This window comes from Puma concolor, chromosome D3 (assembly GCF_028749965.1).
Source record: "Puma concolor isolate L17-30 chromosome D3, mPumCon1.1.hap2, whole genome shotgun sequence".
Taxonomy (NCBI): domain Eukaryota; kingdom Metazoa; phylum Chordata; class Mammalia; order Carnivora; family Felidae; genus Puma; species Puma concolor.
Genome location: NC_141678.1, coordinates 94,926,718 through 94,947,402, shown reverse-complemented (window position 1 = coordinate 94,947,402; position 20,685 = coordinate 94,926,718). Strand labels below are relative to the sequence as shown.

At 47.1% G+C, this 20,685-nt stretch overlaps 1 protein-coding gene and 1 long non-coding RNA gene across 2 annotated transcripts in view; one reads left to right on the top strand and one right to left on the bottom strand.

Moving 5' to 3' along the window:
- PARD6G (par-6 family cell polarity regulator gamma) overlaps nt 1–19,760 on the top strand; it is a 91,486-nt gene extending 71,726 nt beyond the window's left edge. Inside the window, exon 3 of the mRNA XM_086683316.1 lies at nt 17,031–19,760. Within this exon, the coding sequence (XP_086539442.1) occupies nt 17,031–17,830 (800 nt within the window). The 3' untranslated portion in view covers nt 17,831–19,760. The remainder of the gene's footprint in view (nt 1–17,030) is intronic.
- Nucleotides 1–20,685, bottom strand: part of LOC147575725 (uncharacterized) — a 46,455-nt gene that overhangs the window by 3,756 nt on the left and 22,014 nt on the right. The gene's annotated exons all lie outside the window — the stretch shown is intronic.

Sequence of the window (20,685 nt, the reverse complement as noted above, 5' to 3'; positions counted from 1 at the left end):
CGGTCAGGTCCTTCTGGCTGTGGATTTTCAAGCCTTGTGCCCATGGTCCGGGCCTGCACAGCCCTGCTCCTCCAGAGGTCACTGAGGACAGAGATGCATTTTGTAAATCGGCACATGTGTGGTGGCTGTAAGAAGCAAGAATTGGCTGAAAAGGGCCACTTGTGTAATCTCTACTGAAGACATTTAACAAAAAACTGAAAACATTATTTTGTTGTCAAATAAGAAACTGCCACTGAGAAGTTGTGTTTTCTTATCTGGCAACTAATTAAAACCCTCATGATGCAAGGGTGGTTCCAGGGTCGAGCCCCGGACAGGGAGGTTGTGAGTAATTGTTTACCATAGAAACTTGTTGGTCTTTAGATTGAAATGGGGGAGAGGTATGTGTAAGTACATGCATTTACTTTGATAATTAATACCAGTGTTCAGTTTCAAATACTTATCTGGTACAGATAGAATATCCTATCATTTAAAACAGATTAACAATCTTAATGTTGAAACACAACAACGTACTATATGTTGTTCAAGGAAAAGTGTGAAAACCAAAATTGTGCACAAAAAAAGGATGATTAAGGAACTCAGAAACCACCACCTTCACGCTGATATGCTTTTTGCAGGAACGGATAGTGTTTCGAACGAAAAATTTGCATTATTTGGAAGTAGGGGCTGGCTTTTGTTAGAACAACTTTCTGACTTGTAGTCATGTAGATTTTTTGTCGTTGTTGTTGTTTTACACATTTTTATTTACTTTTGAGAGAGAGACAGAACGTGAGCAGGGGAGGGGCAGAGAGAGAGGGAGACACAGAATCAGAAGCGGGCTCCAGGCTCCGAGCTGTTTTTTTAAACAAACCTAAGTCCAGACCTTTCCACCAAGAGTCTTCCCGGTGCCCCGCAGGCTGTGGAGGGGGGTCCGGTCAGCGGCACCCGACACACACCACTGCCCCCAGACCACACCGCCTCATTGGCAGACTGAAGCGGGGTTTCCCAGCCGGCACTGCCGGGCACGTGTTGTTTGGGGTGGGTGCAGCTGATAGCGGGAACACGGTAGCTAATGACCAGTGCCAACCTGACCGTATGGCTGCGGGGGCCGGGTGGTGCGGTATGGGGAGCACTGTTGGCAGGGCCGGCTTCGTCTCCGAGGAGGAGCACACGGGAAGAGTCAGCGTTTGTTTACAAGTCCAGATGGTGACAAAGTGGTAGCTTTGTCACTCAGGAAATAAGTGGAAGTGATAGATGATAATGTTTTCTGGCAGCTTCACAGAGGTTGGCGATTCAACACCATTAGAAAAAGCATTCATTAAAATGTGAAGTTGGCCGGTACTGTACTTCACATTGTTGTCAGCTGGGTAAATGAGGCTCCTCTGTTAGCATCGAGCACCCCAGGACCCAGTGGGTTCATGCCCTCACTGTGGACCCAGTGCTCAGGCAGGATGCTCGTGGAGGACAATATGGACCCTACAAAAAGCACTTAAACATGAAAGCTACAAGCCATGTAGCCCTTTAGACAAGAAGAGAGAATATCACGGAGGGGATGCCCCTTGAAGTTTGACAGATTTCAAGTCCAAGGAAGAGAGAACATGTGTTGACCGTCGCTTAGACTTGGCATGGGGGCGTTGGGATGGCCCGGTGAGCACGTAAGGCAGATGGGGAGGAGAGGCCCCTGCAAAGCGGGAAGACATGCTTAGCAGGCTGGGCCACGGAGAACCGGAGGTGATCCGCAGAGCCCCGACAGGCCTGGAGCACAGATGGGGACACGTGAGGTGCCAGGGGCCCGGGACCCGGGAGAGAAGAGCCACGGACCAAGACTCAGTGGAGAAGGGCCAGGCGCCACTGGGGGTGGGTCCAGGACCTGGTTGGGGAGGGCCACAGGATGACTGAGTCCCCAGCAGACTGTGACAGGAAGACCATGCTCTTAATTTCATTGATTTTTCTCTGTTGTTCCAGCTTCATGGACTCCCTTCCTGTCTGGATTATTTCCTTCTTTCTGTCTGTCCTGGGCTGCAAGGCATGGGGCCCAGAGGACTGACCGAGGCGCACCCGGCACCCCATCCCACCCCACCCCAAGTGCTGTCCTGGACTGTGCTTTATTTTCACCCTGGTCGGGGTTGGTTTTGTCCCTTGGGGATTATTTAGAAGGGTGTTACCTCCGAGTGTTTGGAGGTTTTCCTGGGTTCTCTGTACCAATCTCTACTTTGACCTCAGGCACCAGAAACACCATCAGAAAACACACGGCGCACTGGGGCGCCTGGGTGGCGCAGTCGGTTGAGCGTCCGACTTCAGCCAGGTCACGATCTCGCGGTCCGTGAGTTCGAGCCCCGCGTCAGGCTCTGGGCTGATGGCTCGGAGCCTGGAGCCTGTTTCCGATTCTGTGTCTCCCTCTCTCTCTGCCCCTCCCCCGTTCATGCTCTGTCTATCTCTGTCCCAAAAATAAAAAAAGAAAAAAAAAAGAAAAAAAAAAAAAAAAAACACACGGCGCAGGATTTCAGGCTGTAAGCACATGTTGAGGCCTGCGGTGGCAGAAGGTGGTCTGTCCCACGTGCGTCCCGTGGGCACTTGAACAGAGCGTGTGCTCTGCTGTGGGGGGCTGTTCTGGAAATGCCACCTGGGCCCTGCCGGTCACGGTGCCATGGGGTCTCCTGTTCTGCGGACCGTGTGTGGATCCCACCCGGTTGGTTCCACGCGCAGAGGTTGGCTCACACACGCTGCTGCTCCGTGGTGCTGCGTACGCGCAAGAGTGTCTCAGGAGTCACCATTTTGTCATTGGGCGGCCACTCTACCCTGTGGCCCGATTCTTCTTTATCTCACGCACGTGGTCGCGCTCCGTGTTCGTGTGCACTCTGACTTTTAGCCTGCCTGCCACGCACATCGGTACCCACGTGCAGCTCCTTACTACTGGCTGGAGGGCGTGGGCTCCACTGACCCCAGGGGACTGTCCACCTTAGCACTCGGGCACAGGGCAGATATCCAGGCCCCTCGTGGCCTCTGCTCACCAGGGCTCCTCACTCAGCCTTTGCTGTTGATTGTGCCTGCGTTTGTCTGTTGTGTTTGGATGGGGTGGGGCGGTCAGGGTCTAAAAGCTTCTCTTTCAAGCTGCCCCTTTCTGGCTCATGTTCGTTCTCATCTGGGACGGTTGGGATGTCTGAAGGGAACAGCACAGAACAGCTGGGGCTCAAGCCTCTCCTGCGCCCCGCCCCGTCTGCCTTCCTGTCCCTCACTGTCTCCTCACGTGGCTATCAAGTGCCGAGCCCAGGGTTTCGGTTGGACTCAGCAGGAGGGTGGGAGACGCACCCCCCGTCTTCCGGGAGCAGAGGTCTCTACACCTGCTTCTGCTGCTGTCTGGAGGCCTCGTCTGCCTTCGTGGCCCCGTTTCATCCTCCTCCTCTGTCCCCCAATGTCTGGGCTTACCCTGGAGCCTCCGTCTGGTCAGTCGTGCACACGCCCAGAGTGCCTGCTCACCCGTGGGCCCGGCCCTGGTGACACAGAGGCTGAGCCACGTCCAGGCCTGCGAGAGGGAATGTGCCATTAGAGTCGGGTAACCTGAGGCTTGAAGACAAGCCAGCTTGGGGGGAAGGGGGGGGTCTGCTGCAGCTCTAGGTCTGTGGGCCAGTTGTGTGAACAGAGAGGGACTCAGGCCACGTCCATCCTCCCACTCGGCCCCCACCTTCCCACCCCACCCCACCCCACCCCCCATGTTTGTGCGTAAGTCCTTCACACAGGGAGACGCATGTGTGGCCCAGAACCGGCCTGGTTCCCACCTCCCCCCACATCAGGCTGGCCAGTGTCCAGTTGAGGGCTTGGCCTCCAGAGCACCCAGCCCTGTCCCACCCCTCCCTGAATAAACAGCCTCGGGCGGGGCCCACCTTCAGGAAGGGGTGTGGGCCGTGGCCACCTGCAGCCAGGACCTGCCACAGGGGTTTGTCGGGAACGATGCCCTCAGGACAATGTTCGGATCTGTTACCCATGGAGACACTCCAAGGCCCCGGTCCAGGGAACTGCCGTTTCCGGCGTGGGCTCCACCTGGAGTCGGCCTACCCTCAGGGGGAGCTGCTCATGGGAGCAGATGCCTTTGTTGGGGTTCCGCTTTTCGTCTGGGGGGCCCACTCCGTCCCCGACGCTGGGCCGCATCCCAGCGGCAGCTTCGCACCCCGTGGGCCCGCAGACACAGCTCCCTCCCAGCGGCAGACTCACCGTCCCACCCTGCTACGCCAGAGGATGCCCGGCCGGTGCTCTGCCCAAGGCGTCTCCCGAACAGTTTTATCCCAAGTCTTGTCTGTGTCTCTCTCCTACCAGTTCCTGGTTTCCTCGGGGCAGGGGCTCCTGACCCTGGAAGGACTTCAGTGAGCACTTGCTGCCACGTGAGGTTCAGAGCCTCCAACAGCAGCGGGAAGCAGGAACCCTTCCGCACGATAAGGGAACAAAAGCAGCCGCGGGTGAGAATCGCAAGATCCATTTCGATGAAATCGCAAAAGCACAGACAAGCGGTGGGCACGTCTGCAGAGGAGTGCAGGACGTATTCGGGTGTCACAAACACAATTTTAAAAGTTGCCTTTTCTCAAAAATCCTGGGATCCTTGCGATATCCGTGCGGATAAGAAATGACAAGAACTCGCTGAGGTGTGATCGATTGACTGATAGGCTCACACCTGGGAAGGGGCTCCTGGAACTAAGAGAAGAATTGCACATTTTGGAGTTACGGAATGGAGAGAGAGTGGTGATGGGCACTCCCAGGTGCTCTGCCAGCGGCGCCCACGACGGCTGTGGACCACTGTCCTCCTGTCTCCCCCCAGCGCTCCCACTCGCGCTTCCTGGCGCTCATCTCCGTCTAATCAGTCAGTCTTCGGTCCCGCGAATGAGGAAGGGCCAGTGTTGACACGCAGACGGTCTCGTGGGTGCCCGTGAGTGTTCTCACTGCCACCGCTGCAGGGGCTTCTGGCAGGTGTGAAGATGTCCGAGATGCAGCCGACTCCCTGGGATCAGGCGCGGGCAACACGGACACACGCGTGGGGCCAACTGCTCCGCAGACCCCTTTCATCTGGTCCCAGAAGCACTTTCCTTGGGGAGCCGCAGAGGCTGGATGCGTGCGTGCAAGTGTGTGTTTATCGAAAAGAGAGGAAAGAACAACAAAACGATGTCATTCTGATGAGAGGAGACGCTTCCTTCAGGGCTCCCAAAGGCCACCTGCCTGTTTCCTTCCTCTGCTTTCAACTTTTGAAAATGTTACTTTAAGTCAAGCTCCTGACAGGGTCTCCCTGGTTGATGAACGAATGTGTTTGGCCTCAGTCACGTGCCACCACGGCCCACGTAGGGTAGAGCATCCCACGCACCCGGGCCACGTCACAGGCCCGAGCGTCCTGACTTCACCTGAGGCCCCTGGGACACCAGGAAGGAGTGTGGAGGGTGCACGGCCGTGCCCGAGGCTTCCTCCACCTCCGCAAACACCTGCAGGACTGTCCGAAGGAACAGCCTTTTCCTACTTAAGGCGCTGCCTCCCGCACTCCCTGCTTGTCTCGTCCTGTCATCTACTAACCAAAAATAAGGAAGAATGACTCACTTTCTCTACCGAGTACTAAACACATCTTCAGTTACACTGCTGGTTGGCAAACACTTCATTCCTGGGTGCTCATTTCTGATTAAGCTAGGAAAGGAACGGAGTCTCTGATTTAGAAGTGCAAGAGAGGGGTGCCTGGGGGGCTCAGGCAGTTAAGCGTCCGACTTCGGCTGGGGTCATGATCTCACAGCTCTTGAGTTCGAGCCCCATGTCGGGCTCTGTGCTGACAGCTCGGAGCCTGGATCCTGCTTCAATTCTGTGTCTCCCTCTCTCTCTGACCCTACCCTGCTCCAGCTGTCTCTCATAAATGAATAAATGTTAAAAAAAAAAAAAAAAATTTAAATTTACAAGTGCCAAAGAGGAAATACATAGAACATTTTTAGGAACTCAACAGGACTTCAAGGAGTCCTTGTGGCCAGCTTCCTGTCCCCAGGAAAGTTCCTGGCACCTGGAGCGCCCCCCCACCCCAGGTTGGCGGTGGGAACACAGAGGCATGACCTTGGCCGGTGGGGGACGCCCTGCACTACAGAGGGGCGCTCCCGTGAGGGTGCCCCTGGAGCCAGGGCAGCCAGAGCGCACATCTCACTCACTAGCAGGCCCAGGGCTTCCCCTTCCCAGCACGGATTGTTTTCGTGTTTTCGTATAATACAGCGCACGTCTGTCCCTGGCCATGTTTTTAAATGGCACAAAGTTTTTAAAATTTGCATGAAGTCCAGTTTGTCTTTTTTCTTCTGTTGCCTCTGCCTTTGGTGTCAAATCCAATAAATCATCAGGTATTATGAAGCTTTTCTCCTGTGTTTTCTCCTAAATTTTATAGTGCGAGGTCTTACATTGAGGTCTTTGATCCTTTTTTTAGTTAATTTTTGTGTAGGGCATTCAGTAGGCGTCCAACTTCATTCTTTTGCGTGTGGCTATCCAGTTTTCCCAGCCCCGTTTGCTGAGAAGACACTGCTTTCTCCACTGACCGTATCTGGGGGGCTTACTTATGGTCTCTCTATTCTATTCCATTGGTCTCTCTGTCTTTATCCCAGTGCTACACCTTTTTGATTACTATAGCTCTGTGGTTAGTTTTAAAATCAGGAAGTGTAACTCTTCCAGTCTTGTTCTTCATTTTCAGGATTATTTTGGCTGTTTGGGATTTCTTGAGATTCAATATGAATTTTAGAATGGGTTTTACTGTTTCTGAAAAAAAAAAAAAAAGCCATTCGGTTTTAATAAGAATTCCAATGCGTCTATAGAGCACGTAGGGTAATATTGACATTTAACAATAAGTCTCCCCGTCCATGATCATGGGATGTGTTTCCATTTATTTAGGTCTTTTTAAAAATATTTTTGAGGAGGGGAGAGGGGCAGAGGGAGAGAAAGAGAGAGAATCTTAAGCAGGCTCCATGCTCAGCAGAGAGCCTGACATGGGACTTGATCCCGTGACCCTGAGATAATGACCTGAGCTGAAATCAAGAGTCAGATGCCCAACTGACTGAGCCACCCAGGTGCCCCCTGGCCCGTTTATTTATGTCTTAATTTCTTTCAGCAGTGTTCTGTACTTTTCATTGTGCAAGGCTTCACCTCCTTGGCTAAGCTAATTCCTAAGTATTTTATTCTTTTTGAGGCTGTCAGATGGGACTGTGTTTGTAATCTCCTTTTCAGATCATTCACTGCTCGTTTATGGAAGATGCTTTTTTGTGTGTTGATTTGTATCCTGCTACTTTGCAGAATTAGCTTATTGGAGCTAACAGCTTTTTCATGGAGTCTTTAGCATTTTCCACATTTAAGATCAGATCATCTGCAAAGAGAGATGGTTTTACTTCTTCCTTTCCAATTTGAATGTGTTCTATTTCTTTTTCTTGCCTAACTGCTCTGGCTAGGACTTCCAGTACTGTGTTGAACAGAAGTCATGGAAGCAGCAGTCTATGCCTTCTTCCTGCTCTTAGAGGACAAGCTTTTTTTTCCACCATTGAGTATTATGTTTGCTATGATTTTTTCATATGTAGATTTTCTTATGTGGAGGCGGTTTGCTTTTAGTCCTATTTTGTTGAGTGTTTTTATAATGAAAGGGTGTTGTATTTTGTCAAATGCTTTTTCTGCATCAAGATGATCATGTGTTTCTCCCTTCGTTTTTTTAAACGAAATGCAAAACAAAATGGAAATGACGACGGCTCGGATTGAAGAGGCAGAGGAGAGAATAGGTGAACTAGAAGGTAAAGTTATGGAAAAAGGGGAAGCTGAGAAAAAGAGAGATAAAAAAATCCAGGAGTATGAGGGGAAAATTAGAGAACTAAGTGATACACTAAAAAGAAATAATATACGCATAATTGGTATCCCAGGGGAGGAAGAGAGAGGGAAAGGTGCTGAAAGGGGTACTTGAAGAAATTATAGCTGAGAACTTCCCTGAACTGGGGAAGGAAAAAGGCATTGAAATCCAAGAGGCACAGAGAACTCCCTTCAGACGTCACTTGAATCGATCTTCTGCACGACATACCATAGTGAAACTGGCAAAATACAAGGATAAAGAGAAAATTCTGAAAGCAGCAAGGGGTAAACGTGCCCTCACATATAAAGGGAGACCTATAAGACTCGTGACTGATCCCTCTCTTGTTTTTCCCTTCGTTTTGTTGATATGGTACGTCACATTGATTTTTGTATGTTGACTCACCCTTGCATTCCAGGGGAGAGTCCCACTTGTCACGGTGTATAATCCTCTTAATATACTGCTAAACTTTGTTTGCAAGTATTTTGTTGAGTATTTTTGCATCAGTGAGCATAAGGAATATTGGTCTGTGGGCTTTTTTCCATTGTGCTGTCTTTGTCCGGCTTTGGTATCAGGGTAATGCTAGCCTTAGAATTAGTTTGGAACTATTCTCTCTTCTTCAAATTTTTGGAAAAGTTGGAGAAAGATTGGTATTATTTCCTCTTTAATGTTTGGCAGAATTCATCAGTAAAGCCATCAGGTCCAGGACTGTTCTTTGTTGAGAGAGCATTGATCACTGACTCAGTCTCCTTACTATTTATAGATCTATTCCGACTTTGTATTTCTTCATGATTCAGCCTTGGTAGGCTTTATGATTCTAGAAGTTTATCCATCTAGGTGACCCAACTTGTTGGCAGCTGCTCCTAGTACTTTCTTAAAATCTATTTCATTTCTGTAGAAATGGTAGCGGTGCCCCCACTTTAATTTCTGATTTTAGTAATTAGTCTTTTTCTCAAGTTTATTTATTTTTGACAGAGAGAGAGCGTGCGCGCATGCGTGTGCAAGTGGGAGAGGGGCAGAGAGAGAGGGAGACACAGAACCTAAAGCAGCCTCCAGGCTCCAAGCTGTCAGCACAGAGCCCTTATGCAGGGCTCAAACCTTTGGCAAGGTCATGATCTGAGCCAAAGTTGGATGCTTAACTGACTGAGCCACCCAGGCGCCCCAAGTCTTCTCTTTTTCTTAGTCCATTTAACGTTTTGTCAATATTATTGGTCTTTTTGAAGAAGTAACCTTTTCTGTCATTGATTTTCTCTATTGTTTTTATATCCTGTACCGCATATATCTCTAATCATTATTATTTCCTTCCTTCTGCTTTGAGCGTAATTTGTTCTTATTTTTCTAGTGCTTTAAGTTGTAAAGTTAGGTTGTTGATTTGAGATCTTTCCTGATATTAACATAAGCATTTATAGGTATAAATTTCCTTCTCAGGATTGCTTTTGCTACATCCCTTGAGTTTTGGTTGTGTTTTTGTTTTCATTCATCCCTAAGTATTTTCTCATTTCCCTGTGATTTGTTCTTTGAGCCATTGGTTGTTACAAAGTGTTGTTTAGTTTTTACATTGTAGTGAATTTTCTAGTTTTCTTTATGTTACTGATTTCTGCCTCTTCATGCTGTGGTCAGGGAAGATAGTTTGTATGATATCTATCTTTTAAAATCTGTTGAAACTTAATTTGTGGCTTAACATTTGGTCTATTATGGAAAATGTCCCAGGTGCACTTGAGGAAATCAAGTATCGTCTTCTTGTTGGGTGGAATGTTCTGTATGTATCTCTCAGGTCTAGTTGGCTTATTGTGTTATGTCCTCTGTTTGCCCACTTATCTTGTCTGGTTTTTGTGTCCCTTATTATGAGAGGGGTATTGGAGTCACCAGCTGTTATCTTAGAACTGTTTCCACCTTCAGTTGTGTCAGGCTTTGCTGCCTATCTTTTGATGGTCTGTTACTAGGTGTGTAAATGTTTGTAATTGTTTTATCTTCTTGCTCTATTGATCCCTTTATTAATATGTAATATCCTTTGTCTTGTGTAACTTTTTTTTTTAATGTTTATTTATTTTTGAGACAGAGAGAGACAGAGCATGAGCAGGGGAGGGTCAGAGAGAGAGGGAGACACAGAATCTGAAACAGGCTCCAGGCTCCGAGCGGTCAGCACAGAGCCCGACGCGGGGCTCGAACTCACGGACCGCGAGATCATGACCTGAGCCAAAGTCAGAGGCTTAACCGACTGAGCCACCCAGGTGCTCCTTGTGTAACCTTTTTTATTTAAAGTCTGTTTTGTCTGATATTAGTAGAACCACGCCTGCTTTTTCATGGAAACTTTTTCCTTTCACTTTCCTGTTTGTGTCACTGGGTCACAAGAGAGTCTCTTGTCAAGACAGCATATTGTTGGATCGTGTGTTTTTATTCATTCTGCCAGCCTGCGTTTTCATTTGAGGGCCTAATTCATTTGCATATAAAGGAACTACTGATAAGAAGGGACTTACTTCTGTCCCTGTGCTCTTGGTTTTCTATATGCCCCTTAGCTTTTTTTGTCCCTCATGGCTTGCATTCCTCTCTTCTTTTGTGTTAATTTTTTTGTAGTGAAATGTTTAAATCCCTTCTTAATGTCCTTTGTGTCAATTCTATAGTAATTTTCTTGGTGGTTACAGCTAACTTCCGAAGGATCTAATGTAATTGATAGAAGCAGACATTCGGTAACAGCACGGCAGCTCCAAACACAATGCTCTGTTGTTGGTGCCACAAAATTACATTATACATGTGTGCCCAAAAACACAAACTGATAATCCTTGTAAACACGTAAGTCGTCTATGTTGTGTAGATGACAAAATTTGGCGTTACAAACCAAAGTTACAATAATACCAGCTTTTAGACAAATAATTCTTATCCTTTAAATATATTAGTTTCTGGGCGCCTGGGTGGCGCAGTCGGTTAAGCGTCCGACTTCAGCCAGGTCACGATCTCGCGGTCCGTGAGTTCGAGCCCCGCGTCAGGCTCTGGGCTGATGGCTCAGAGCCTGGAGCCTGTTTCCGATTCTGTGTCTCCCTCTCTCTCTGCCCCTTCCCCATTCATGCTCTGTCTCTCTCTGTCCCAAAAATAAATAAACGTTGAAAAAAAAAATTTTTTAATAAATAAATAAATAAATAAATATATTAGTTTCTTAAATCATGTAGAAACAAAAAGAGCACCTACAGACTATTGTGATAATAGTCTATTATACAACAAGTTATATAGTTATAATAATGCTAGCTTTTATAATAGTCCTTGTATTTACCTTCATTCAGATCTTTATTTCTCACACAGCTTCAAGTTACTGTCTAGTTGTCCTTCACTTCACCTGAAAGACTCCCTTGAACATGTCTTGCCAGGCAGGTCTAGTGATACAAACTTTCTCAGCTTTCATATATCTGGGAGTGTGAATTTCTCCCTCACTTTGCAAAGGCAGTTTGCTGGATATAGGATTCTTGATTGACAGTTATTTTCTTCTAGTACTTTGAATGTATCAGCCCCCTGCCTCCTGGCCTCCAGTTCCTGATGAGAAATGTTAATGATAGACTGATAATCTGATAAGGGTCCCTGGTGACTCATTTCTTGCTGCTTTCAAGAGTCTGTCTTTATAAAGTGGATTATAATGTGGGTCTGTTTGAGTTCATCTTAGAGTTCATTGCGTTTATTAGATGTTTATATTCATGCATTTCATCAAATGTGGAAGTTTTCAGGCATTATTTCTTCAGCTGTTCCCTGGGCCACATTCTCTTCTTCCAAGACTCCCATGATGCATGTGTTGGTTCCCTAAATGGTGTCCCAAAGTTTCTTTAGGCTCTATTCACTATTCTTCAAGCATTTTTTCTTTCTGTTGCTTAGACACGCTAACTTTCATTGTCTTATATTCAAGTTCACTGATTCCTTCTGCCTATTAATATTTGACAATGATTTTTTTCATTTTGATTATTATACTCTTCAGCTGCAGAATTTCTATTTGGTAACATTTTAGGTTTTCTGCCTATCAATATTTCCATTTTGTTGATATATCATCTTCTTACTTCCTCCAAATCTTCCTTTAGTTTCTTGAGCATTTTTAAGGCTGGTTTTTTTTTTTCTAATTTTAGTAAGTTGCATTGTAATATTTTCAGGTGTATGGTAGTGGTTCAACAATTATATACATTATTAAATGGTCACTACAGTAAGTGTAATTACCATCTGTTACCAAAAAAGTTGCCAGTATTATTGACTATATTCCCTATGCTGTACTTTTCATCACTGACTTGTTTATTTTATGACTGGAGGTTTGTACCTCTTACCCCTTCACCTGTTTCATTCTGTCCCCTAACCCTCCTCCCTCTGGCAGCCACCAGTTTTTTCTCTGTATTTAGGAGTCTGTTTCTGGTTTTGCTGTTGTTATTTTTATTTATTTTGTTTTTTTAGATTCTGCATGCAAGTGAAATCATCCAATATTTGTGTCTCTCTGACACAATTTCACTTAGCATAATGCAGTCAAGGTCCATCCACATTGTTACAAATAGCAAGACTTCACTCTTTATGGTTGAATAATGTACATATATGTACATATATATGTACATATATTGTACATGTATGTACCACATCTTCTTTATCCAACAGTGGACACTTGGGTTGCTTCCATATCTTGGCTATTGTAATCAATGCTGCAATAAACATATGAGTGCCTATATCTTTTCAAATTACTGTTTTTGCTAATTTTTGTATATGGTATAAGATAATAGTCTAGTTTCATTCTTTTCCATATGGTTGTCCAGTTTTCATGGCCTATTTATTCAAGAGTGTCCTTCCCCCAGTGTATATTCTTGTCTCTTTTGTCATAAGTTAATTGACCATATATGTGTGAGTTTATTTCTAGGCTGTCTATACTGTTCTATTGGTCTGTCATCTATTCTTTTTAATTTTTTTTTAATTTTTTAATGTTTATTTATTTTTGAGAGGGGGGGGCAGAGAGAGAGAGAGGGAGACACAGAATCCGAAGCAGGATCCAGGCTCTGCGCTGTCAGCACAGAGCCCGAGGTGGGGCTCAAACCCACGAACCATGAGATCATGACCTGAGCCGAAGTCAGATGCCTATCCAACTGAGCCACCCAGGCACCCCACTTTTTAATTTTTTTAATGTTTACTTATTTGAGAGAGAGAGAAAGTGTGAGCGGAGGAGGGACAGACAGAGGAGAGAGAGAGAGAGAGAGAGAGGGGATCCCAAGCAGGCTCTGCTCTGTCAGAGAAGAACCGATATGGGGCTTAATCTCACGAACCATGAGATCAGGACCCAGCTGAAATCAAGAGTTGGACGCTGGACCGACTGAGCCACCCAGGTGCCCCGGTCTATTGTCTGTTCTTATGCCAATGCCATACAGTTTTGTTTACTACACCTTTGTAATCTAGTTTGAAACCAGGGAGCATGATACCTCCAGCTTTGTTGTTTCACAAGATTGCTTTGGCTGTGTGGGGTCTTTTGTGGTTCCATACAAACTTTAGGGTTGTTTGTTCTGTTTCTGTGAAAAATGCCATTGGCATTTTGATAGGGATTTCAGTGAATCTGTAGATTGCTTTAGGTAATATGGACATTTTAACAATATTAATTCTTCCGGTCAGTGAGCATGGAATATCTTTCCATTTACTTGTGTCTTCTTCAATTTCTTTTGTAAGTGTCTTAGAGTTTTCAGTTCATAGATCTTTCACTTCCTTGGTTAGGTTTATGCCTAGGTGTTTTATTATTTTTGTTGCAATTGTAAATGGGATTGTTTTCTTAATTTTCCTTTCTGCTAGTGTGTTATTAGTTATTATACACAATAGATTTCTGTATATTGATTTTGTATCCTACAACTTTACTGAATTCATTTATTCTAATAGTTTTTTGGTGGGGTCTTTAGGGTTTTCTGTATGTAATCTTATCATCTGCGAGTAGTGACAGTTTTACTTCTTCCTTCCCAATTTGGATGTCCCTTGTTTCTTTCTCTTGTCTGACTGTTCCACCTGCAACTTCTAATACCATTTTGAATAAAACTGGTGAGTAAACATCATTGACTTGTTTCTGATCTCAGGGGAAAAGATGCCAGCGTTTCACTATTGACTATGATGTAAGCTATAGGTTATCATACATGGCCTTTATTATGTTGAGGTATGTTTCCTCTACACCCACTTTGTTGAGAGTTTTTATCATAAGCAGATGTTGAATTTTGTCAAATGCTTTTTCTTCATTAAGATGATCACATTTTGTTAATGTGGTCATCACACTGATTGATTTGCAGATATTGAACCTTCCATGCATCCCTGAAATATATCCCACCTGATCCTTCTAATGTAGCATTGAATTTGGTTTGCTAATACGTTGTTGAGGATTTTCACATCTATGTTCATCAGAGACATGGCCTCATTTTCTTTTTTTGGAGTGTCCTTGGTTTTGAGTTGCATGTCATGGTAATGCTGGCCTTGAAGAATGAATTCTAAAATTTTCCTTCCTCTTCTAGTTTTTGAAATAGCTTGAGAAGCACAGGCATTAACTCTTCTTTAAATGTTTAGTGGCGGGGTGCCCAGGTGGCTCAATCGGTTGAGCTTCCACCTCTGGATCTTGTCTCACGTCATGGTCCCAGGGTCATGGGATCGAGCCCCACATTGGGCTCCATGCTCAGCTTGGAGCCTGGGATTTTCTTTCTCCCCTCTTCCTTGCTCATACTGTCTTTCTCTCTAACATAAAATAATAAGATAAAATATTAAATTAAATATAAAATATTTGGTAGAATTCACCTGTGCCAGAGTTTTCTGATTACCAATTCAATTTTGTTACTAGTAATCTGTTCAGATTTTCTATTTCTTCCTGATTCAGTCTTGGAAGATTGTATGTTTCTAGGAATTTATTGCTTCTAGGTTGTCCAATTTGTTGGTGTATAATTTTTCATGGTAATTTCTTATAATCCTTTGGATTTCTGTGATGTCAGTTTTAAATTCTCTCATTTATAATTTTATTTACTTGAGTTCTTTTTTTCTTGATGAGTCTGGCTAAAGGTTTATCTGTTTTGCTTACCTTATCAAAGAACAGCTCTTCATTTCATTGGTCGTTTATATTGTTTTTTGGTCTCTATTTATTTTTGCCCTGGTCTTTTTTGTTTCCTTCCTTGTGCTAACTTTGGGCTTTATTCTTATTATAGTCTTTTTCAGGTGTAAGGTCAGATTGTTTGGGACTTTTTTTGTTTCTTGAGGTAGGCCTATATTGCTATAAACTTCCCTCTTAGAACTATTTTTGCTGCATCCTAAAAAAACTATTGTGTTTCCATTTTCATTTGTCTCCAGGAAATTTTTTTTATTTCCTCTTTGATTTCTTTGTTGCTCTCCTGGAATTAGGCTTTACTGGTTTTCAAAGCTTCCAGGGTTAAGCCTTGCTGATTTTTAAGGCTACATATTATGGGGACTCATCTTCCTGGTGCAGGTTCCCAGGACCACGGATGCCATGCCCATTGGGCTTGATCCCCTTACTCCTCAGGGAGTGTGATATCCTCTCTGCATCTGTGATTCCCTTCTCACATGCCAGGGGTTTGTTTCCTGACTCAGTCTTTGCCCCTCCTGTCCTTCTTGGTGTGGCTTTTTCTTTCTGTCCTTGGCTGTGGAAGAGCCACTGTACTAGCTTCAGGTTGTTCTCAGATTGAGTTGCATTACATGTAGGGGATGCCTGGGTGTATTCAGTGTGTCTGTGGGAGGAGGTGAGCTCAGAATCCTCCTATTCCACCATCTTCCCCATGGTCTCAAGGCAATTGTGTTAAAGTCTCTCAAGTAGATCTGACACCGGGTCCTTTTTAGGGACAGATTCTGTTGAATTATCTTTTTTCTTTCAATGGGCCGAAGTCTCCTGTTTCTTTGTGTGCCTTGTGATTTGCTGAGCGCTGGACATTTGAATCTCATGATGCGGTTACTCTGGAAATCAGATTCTCCCCCTTGCCCAAGGTTTGCTGTTTTGTTGTCGTCGTTCTTTTCATGGTTACAGGCTCTGTGCCGGGGGTCAACCTGAGGTGTCCATTTAATGTCTTCCCCGGTCTTTTCTGAGCCTTTCCTTGGACATGTGCCGTCGCTTCCTAACTTCCCTCAAATAGGCAGCTGTTTTTCAGTGTCCTAGTCTTTAACGTGTGGCTCCCAAAAGGGGAAAAGTGGAAAACAAAAGGGGGATAAGAGGGCACTTATCCCCTTGAAGTCACTCGAGCTGGAGCTGGAGGGGTGACAGCAATGGCCGCCAGCCTCTGAGTCCGCACCTGTGTGGTCAGAGCATGGCCTCCTGCCGTTTGGGGGACAGGGTCCTTTTCGTCCACCTGGCTTCTGCAGGCCGCTCCAGAAACACGTGCCCGGCTGCCTGCCCCATGGCTGGGGCGCGGGACGGGTAGGTGCTGCTGTGCTGCGAGCTGGAATGGACCAAAATCGACGACTTCTCCCGGACACGTGGCAGGCCTCGGGCAGAGTCCACAGTTCCAAAGCAGTCCCATCACACAGGTTCCTCCCCTGCTGTTGTCATCTGGGGGGGAGAGATTCCCGGGGCCCCTGCTCTGCTGTCTTCCCAGAATGTAATCAGGCACTTGTAAGCCTTCCAGCCATTGTTAATTCTCTTTATTGTAGTCTCATTCCTGCCTCTTCACCTTGCAGTCATGTTGGTTGTGTGGGGGTGGTTTTGGAGAGTTCCAGAGAGCTAACTGTAGGGACGCGATTGGACTTAACGATATGGCCAGCCCAACTGATGCCAGATGGCTGTGGGCTCTGAAAGTTACTCCAGCGTATCATCCTAGAGGTTGAGACTTTCCAGAAAAGTGAAGTCCTATACATATGGGCGAGACTTGTAGGGAATTAGCTGAAAGATGTGATGTGATGGTGGTGCCCACTGCCTCAGAGTTCTGTGGGGTCCCAGGGCACATCCGAGGAGCAGCCCACAGGTAAGCGGCAGAGAGCCGGACCCCACAGGCAGCCCCAGCCCTCAGGCGTCACCGTGCTGTCCGGTGCCTCCCCCTCCCATGCCCCGCCGCCCTCCTGACCGCCTCCCCCTCCCGGTGCCCCCCTCCCCCCACCCCTGTCCTGACCGCCTCCCCCTCCCGGTGCCCCCTCTCTCCCCACCCCCGTCCTGACCGCCTCCCCCTCCCGGTGCCCCCTGTCCTGACCAGCCGCCCTCTCCAGTGCCTCCCCCTCCCGGTGCCGCCCCCATCCTGACCAGTACCTCCCCCCATCCTGACCGCCACCCCCTCTGCTGTTTCAGAGGAGGCCGAGCACTGCAGCTTCGGGGCCGGTGGCTCTCTATCCCGCCGGAGGAAGGCGCTGGCGCTGCGCGAGGACGGCCCCCGCCGGCGCGCACACCTGCACATCGGCCTGCCGCACGACTTCCGCCCCGTGTCCTCCATCATCGACGTGGACATCCTGCCCGAGACGCACCGCCGCGTGAGGCTGTACAGGCACGGCTGCCAGAAGCCGCTGGGCTTCTACATCCGCGACGGCACGAGCGTGCGCGTGGCCCCGCAGGGCCTGGAGAAGGTGCCGGGCATCTTCATCTCGCGCATGGTGCCCGGCGGCCTGGCCGAGAGCACCGGGCTGCTGGCCGTGGACGACGAGGTCCTGGAGGTGAACGGCATCGAGGTGGCCGGGAAGACGCTGGACCAGGTCACGGACATGATGATCGCCAACAGCCACAACCTCATCGTCACGGTCAAGCCGGCCAACCAGAGGAACAACGTGGTGCGCGGCAGCCGCGCGTCGGGCAGCTCGGGCCGCTCCTCGGACAGCGCGGCCAGCCGCCACAGCCTGCCCGCCGCGCCCGCGCTGCTGCACCTGCAGCCCGACGACGCGGACAGCGACGACGAGCCCGACGTGGTGCTCGAGGGCGTGCTGGAGCCGCGGCCCGCGCCCAGGCCGCCGCCGCCCCCGGGCAGCCAGGCGCGGGTCAACGGCGCGGGCCCGGCGCACAGGCTGCTCAGCTCCCTGCGCGCCGACCCTCGCCACAGCCTGGCCCTGCCGCTGCCCCCTGGCGCCGTGGAGGAGCACGGCCCCGCCGTGACGCTGTAGGGCCGCCGCGCCCCCTGGAGGCGCTGGTAACCGCGGGTCCCGGGTGCGAGTGGGGACAGGCACTGTGCGCTTCGGGCCCCTTGTTGTTGTTTTTATTTATCCCACCCTCTTGGCCCACACCCCGCGTGTGTTCCAGCTGACGGATAGAAAATACAGATACTATTTTTATAGACTTCTCCACGGAACAGAAAATGCACACGCGTGTAGTCAGTGCTCAGCCGGGGGCAGGTCCCAGCACTTTCGTAAATAAAGTGGCAGAGAGGGTCTGACCAGGTGCAGAAAATACTTCGTTTTGAAAATACTTTTATAAATGAAGCTTTAAAATTCCTTTTGAAACATAGATTCGTGTCTTTAATGTGACCCGTGCAAAAACCACCTGTGACGTCAGCACTGTTGTGAGCGCGTGCCCCGGCTGCCCTGCAGACTCCGCTCGCCGGCAGGAATGAGGGAGGAAGGTGGCAGCCAGAGCCTGGCTTTGAAGAGTCAGTGCGCCCAAGCCTGTAACAGGTATGACCAGTGACAATGAATTTCAGACAGCAAGCGGGTGCCGGACCCCCACACATCCCAGGGGAAAAGCTCACGTGGATCACGGCACCTGCGGGGGCTCAGCCTCTGGGCGGGGCGAACTTAGCCCTGCGGGGTTGGAAGGTACTGGAAGGTAAGTCTCAGCAATACTTTCGTGACCAAAAGCCATCATTAACTCTGAGATAAAAACTAGTCTTTTCCTGGGGTTTGAGTCTGAGGGCAATTTTTGAAATATTTTCAGTGGAAATGATGGATAAGCCCACCACACACCCCTGGCAGGCCTCTGAAAGCTCACGGCCATTTGGATGTGTAGTTTCTGTTATCTTTGTTTTAAATTCACAAGTCACGTGGAACTTACTGATTTTTAACACAGATTAAATTCATTATCACTTCCCTTTGATCTTCCAGCAATATTTATATATTTAGTAATTTTATAGGTTTATTCATGTTTGATCCAATATTATATGAAGTGTATTTTGTTTGAATCCAATGTGGAGGAGAAAATGTTACACTTATACTCTGAGAACTAAACTTTGACCAAATAAAGCTTTCATATAAATACAAGTAAAAATATTTTTTTAGGATGCCTTTCTTGGGAGAGTATACGGCTGCTTCTCCTGTGGTCCAGCACCCCCTGCTGGTCAGCCACAGAACTGTCCTGACTTCATGGATGTCAGGCTGCTAACAGATTGAAAACAGTATCTCAACATCTTCATTTTTCTTAAGTGTAAAAGCAAATAATTTTTCCTTTGGAAACTATTTATTAGGCAGAAATAGCTTTTATTGAGCAGTTGTGGTTTCCTGCAGCTATGTTTGATTTTGTTATTTGTGTGCCAGGATCACTGTTGGTTGTGTTCCTAAGCACAGGGAAGACCAGAGATGCTCTCCCGTTGAGGTAGAGGGTGAGAGTCCCAATACATCTAAATTTATGGGCTCCAGTGAGCTGTATGAGCATCTTTTCTGGCATCCAAGCAGTGAGAAGTGGGTTTTTTTTACTACGATAAGTATTATAGAACCAAAAGTCTAATGCTAGTTACTATCACAAATGAAATGTTCTTTTGCTGAGTTATTGCTGGTTTTTTAATATCTTGTTGAGTAACTGGTCTGTCACCAAGAAGGAAAGTTATATTTCTTAACGTGTTTTAAATTAAGCAAATGTGAATAATTTTTTAGGGAAAGAAGAAAAAAACCTACCACTCCGAGATTTGTATGCTGTTGTTTATAATATTAGGAGTTCTGAATTTCTTGGAACAGCTGCTTGAGTGTATTTTTGTACCCAGATCTTTACTTCTGCCATTTTCTTCTTAAACAAACAAACAAAAAAAAAAAAAACTATGTTGTATTACACATTAAAGTTTTGTTGGTTTTATATATCAAAGAATAAAAACTTTTTCTCTGCAATTAATGATACTTTTCACTTGTGTTCTAAATATTGGAGAAACGACCAGTTAATGCCGAGCAGAGAGAGGCTTACCTCAGAATGGAGCACCTCCAGTATGTACCCAGTGCCTATCTTGTGCCATATTTTTTCACTTAATCTTCATACGTGTTCCATGAATCTGTACATGTTCCATGTTCCATTAATCTTCATACATGTTCCATGAGGCGAGTAACATTATCCCTTTTACAGATGACAAAATGGGCTGAAGCTCAAGCAGGTTGTGGGTCATTGCAGATAACCAAGTTGTAGTTGATGGGAGACAGATGTGTTTTAGGTCTAGAAACTTCTTTTTAAGTCCTTTTGAAAAAAAAGATTTTCCAAATGCTTACTATCCAGCGTTTCTTGAATATACCCAGGTTTGCAAAATTGCCATTCATTCTGACATTGCTAAGCATAGTGCAGAGGAACGTGATCTACGCACTCAGCCATCACAGATATCACGGTGATAGCAGCGGGCACCGAGAATTCCCGGAAGAAATGTGCTTTCTACAAGCGTTCATCAACATAACCCTTTCAATGACACGGAGCTGTGGCAACCCTGTCCCAGTTCATAGTTGAGGAAACTCTGGACGGTCACCCCCACAGTCAGAAGAGACGGGGCTAAGCTGGTCACGGAGGTGGAGAGGCGGGTGCACATGCCTGGCTGTGCGGCTGGTGCACATCTGCCCAACCGATCATCCATCCACACCAAGCCCAGGGCGTATGGTGCTCAGAGGAGTCAGCCTTTCAGCAGGTGATGAGACTGTCCAGTGAATCAAAGCTTATGTAGCATTTTGCAGTATTATACAAAGTGATCACACATGGGGAGTGGGTGTCATGGCAAGTTGAAAAATGCTGGGAGTCAAAAAATCCACGGGCGCCTGGGTGGCTCAGTCGCTTAAGCATCTGA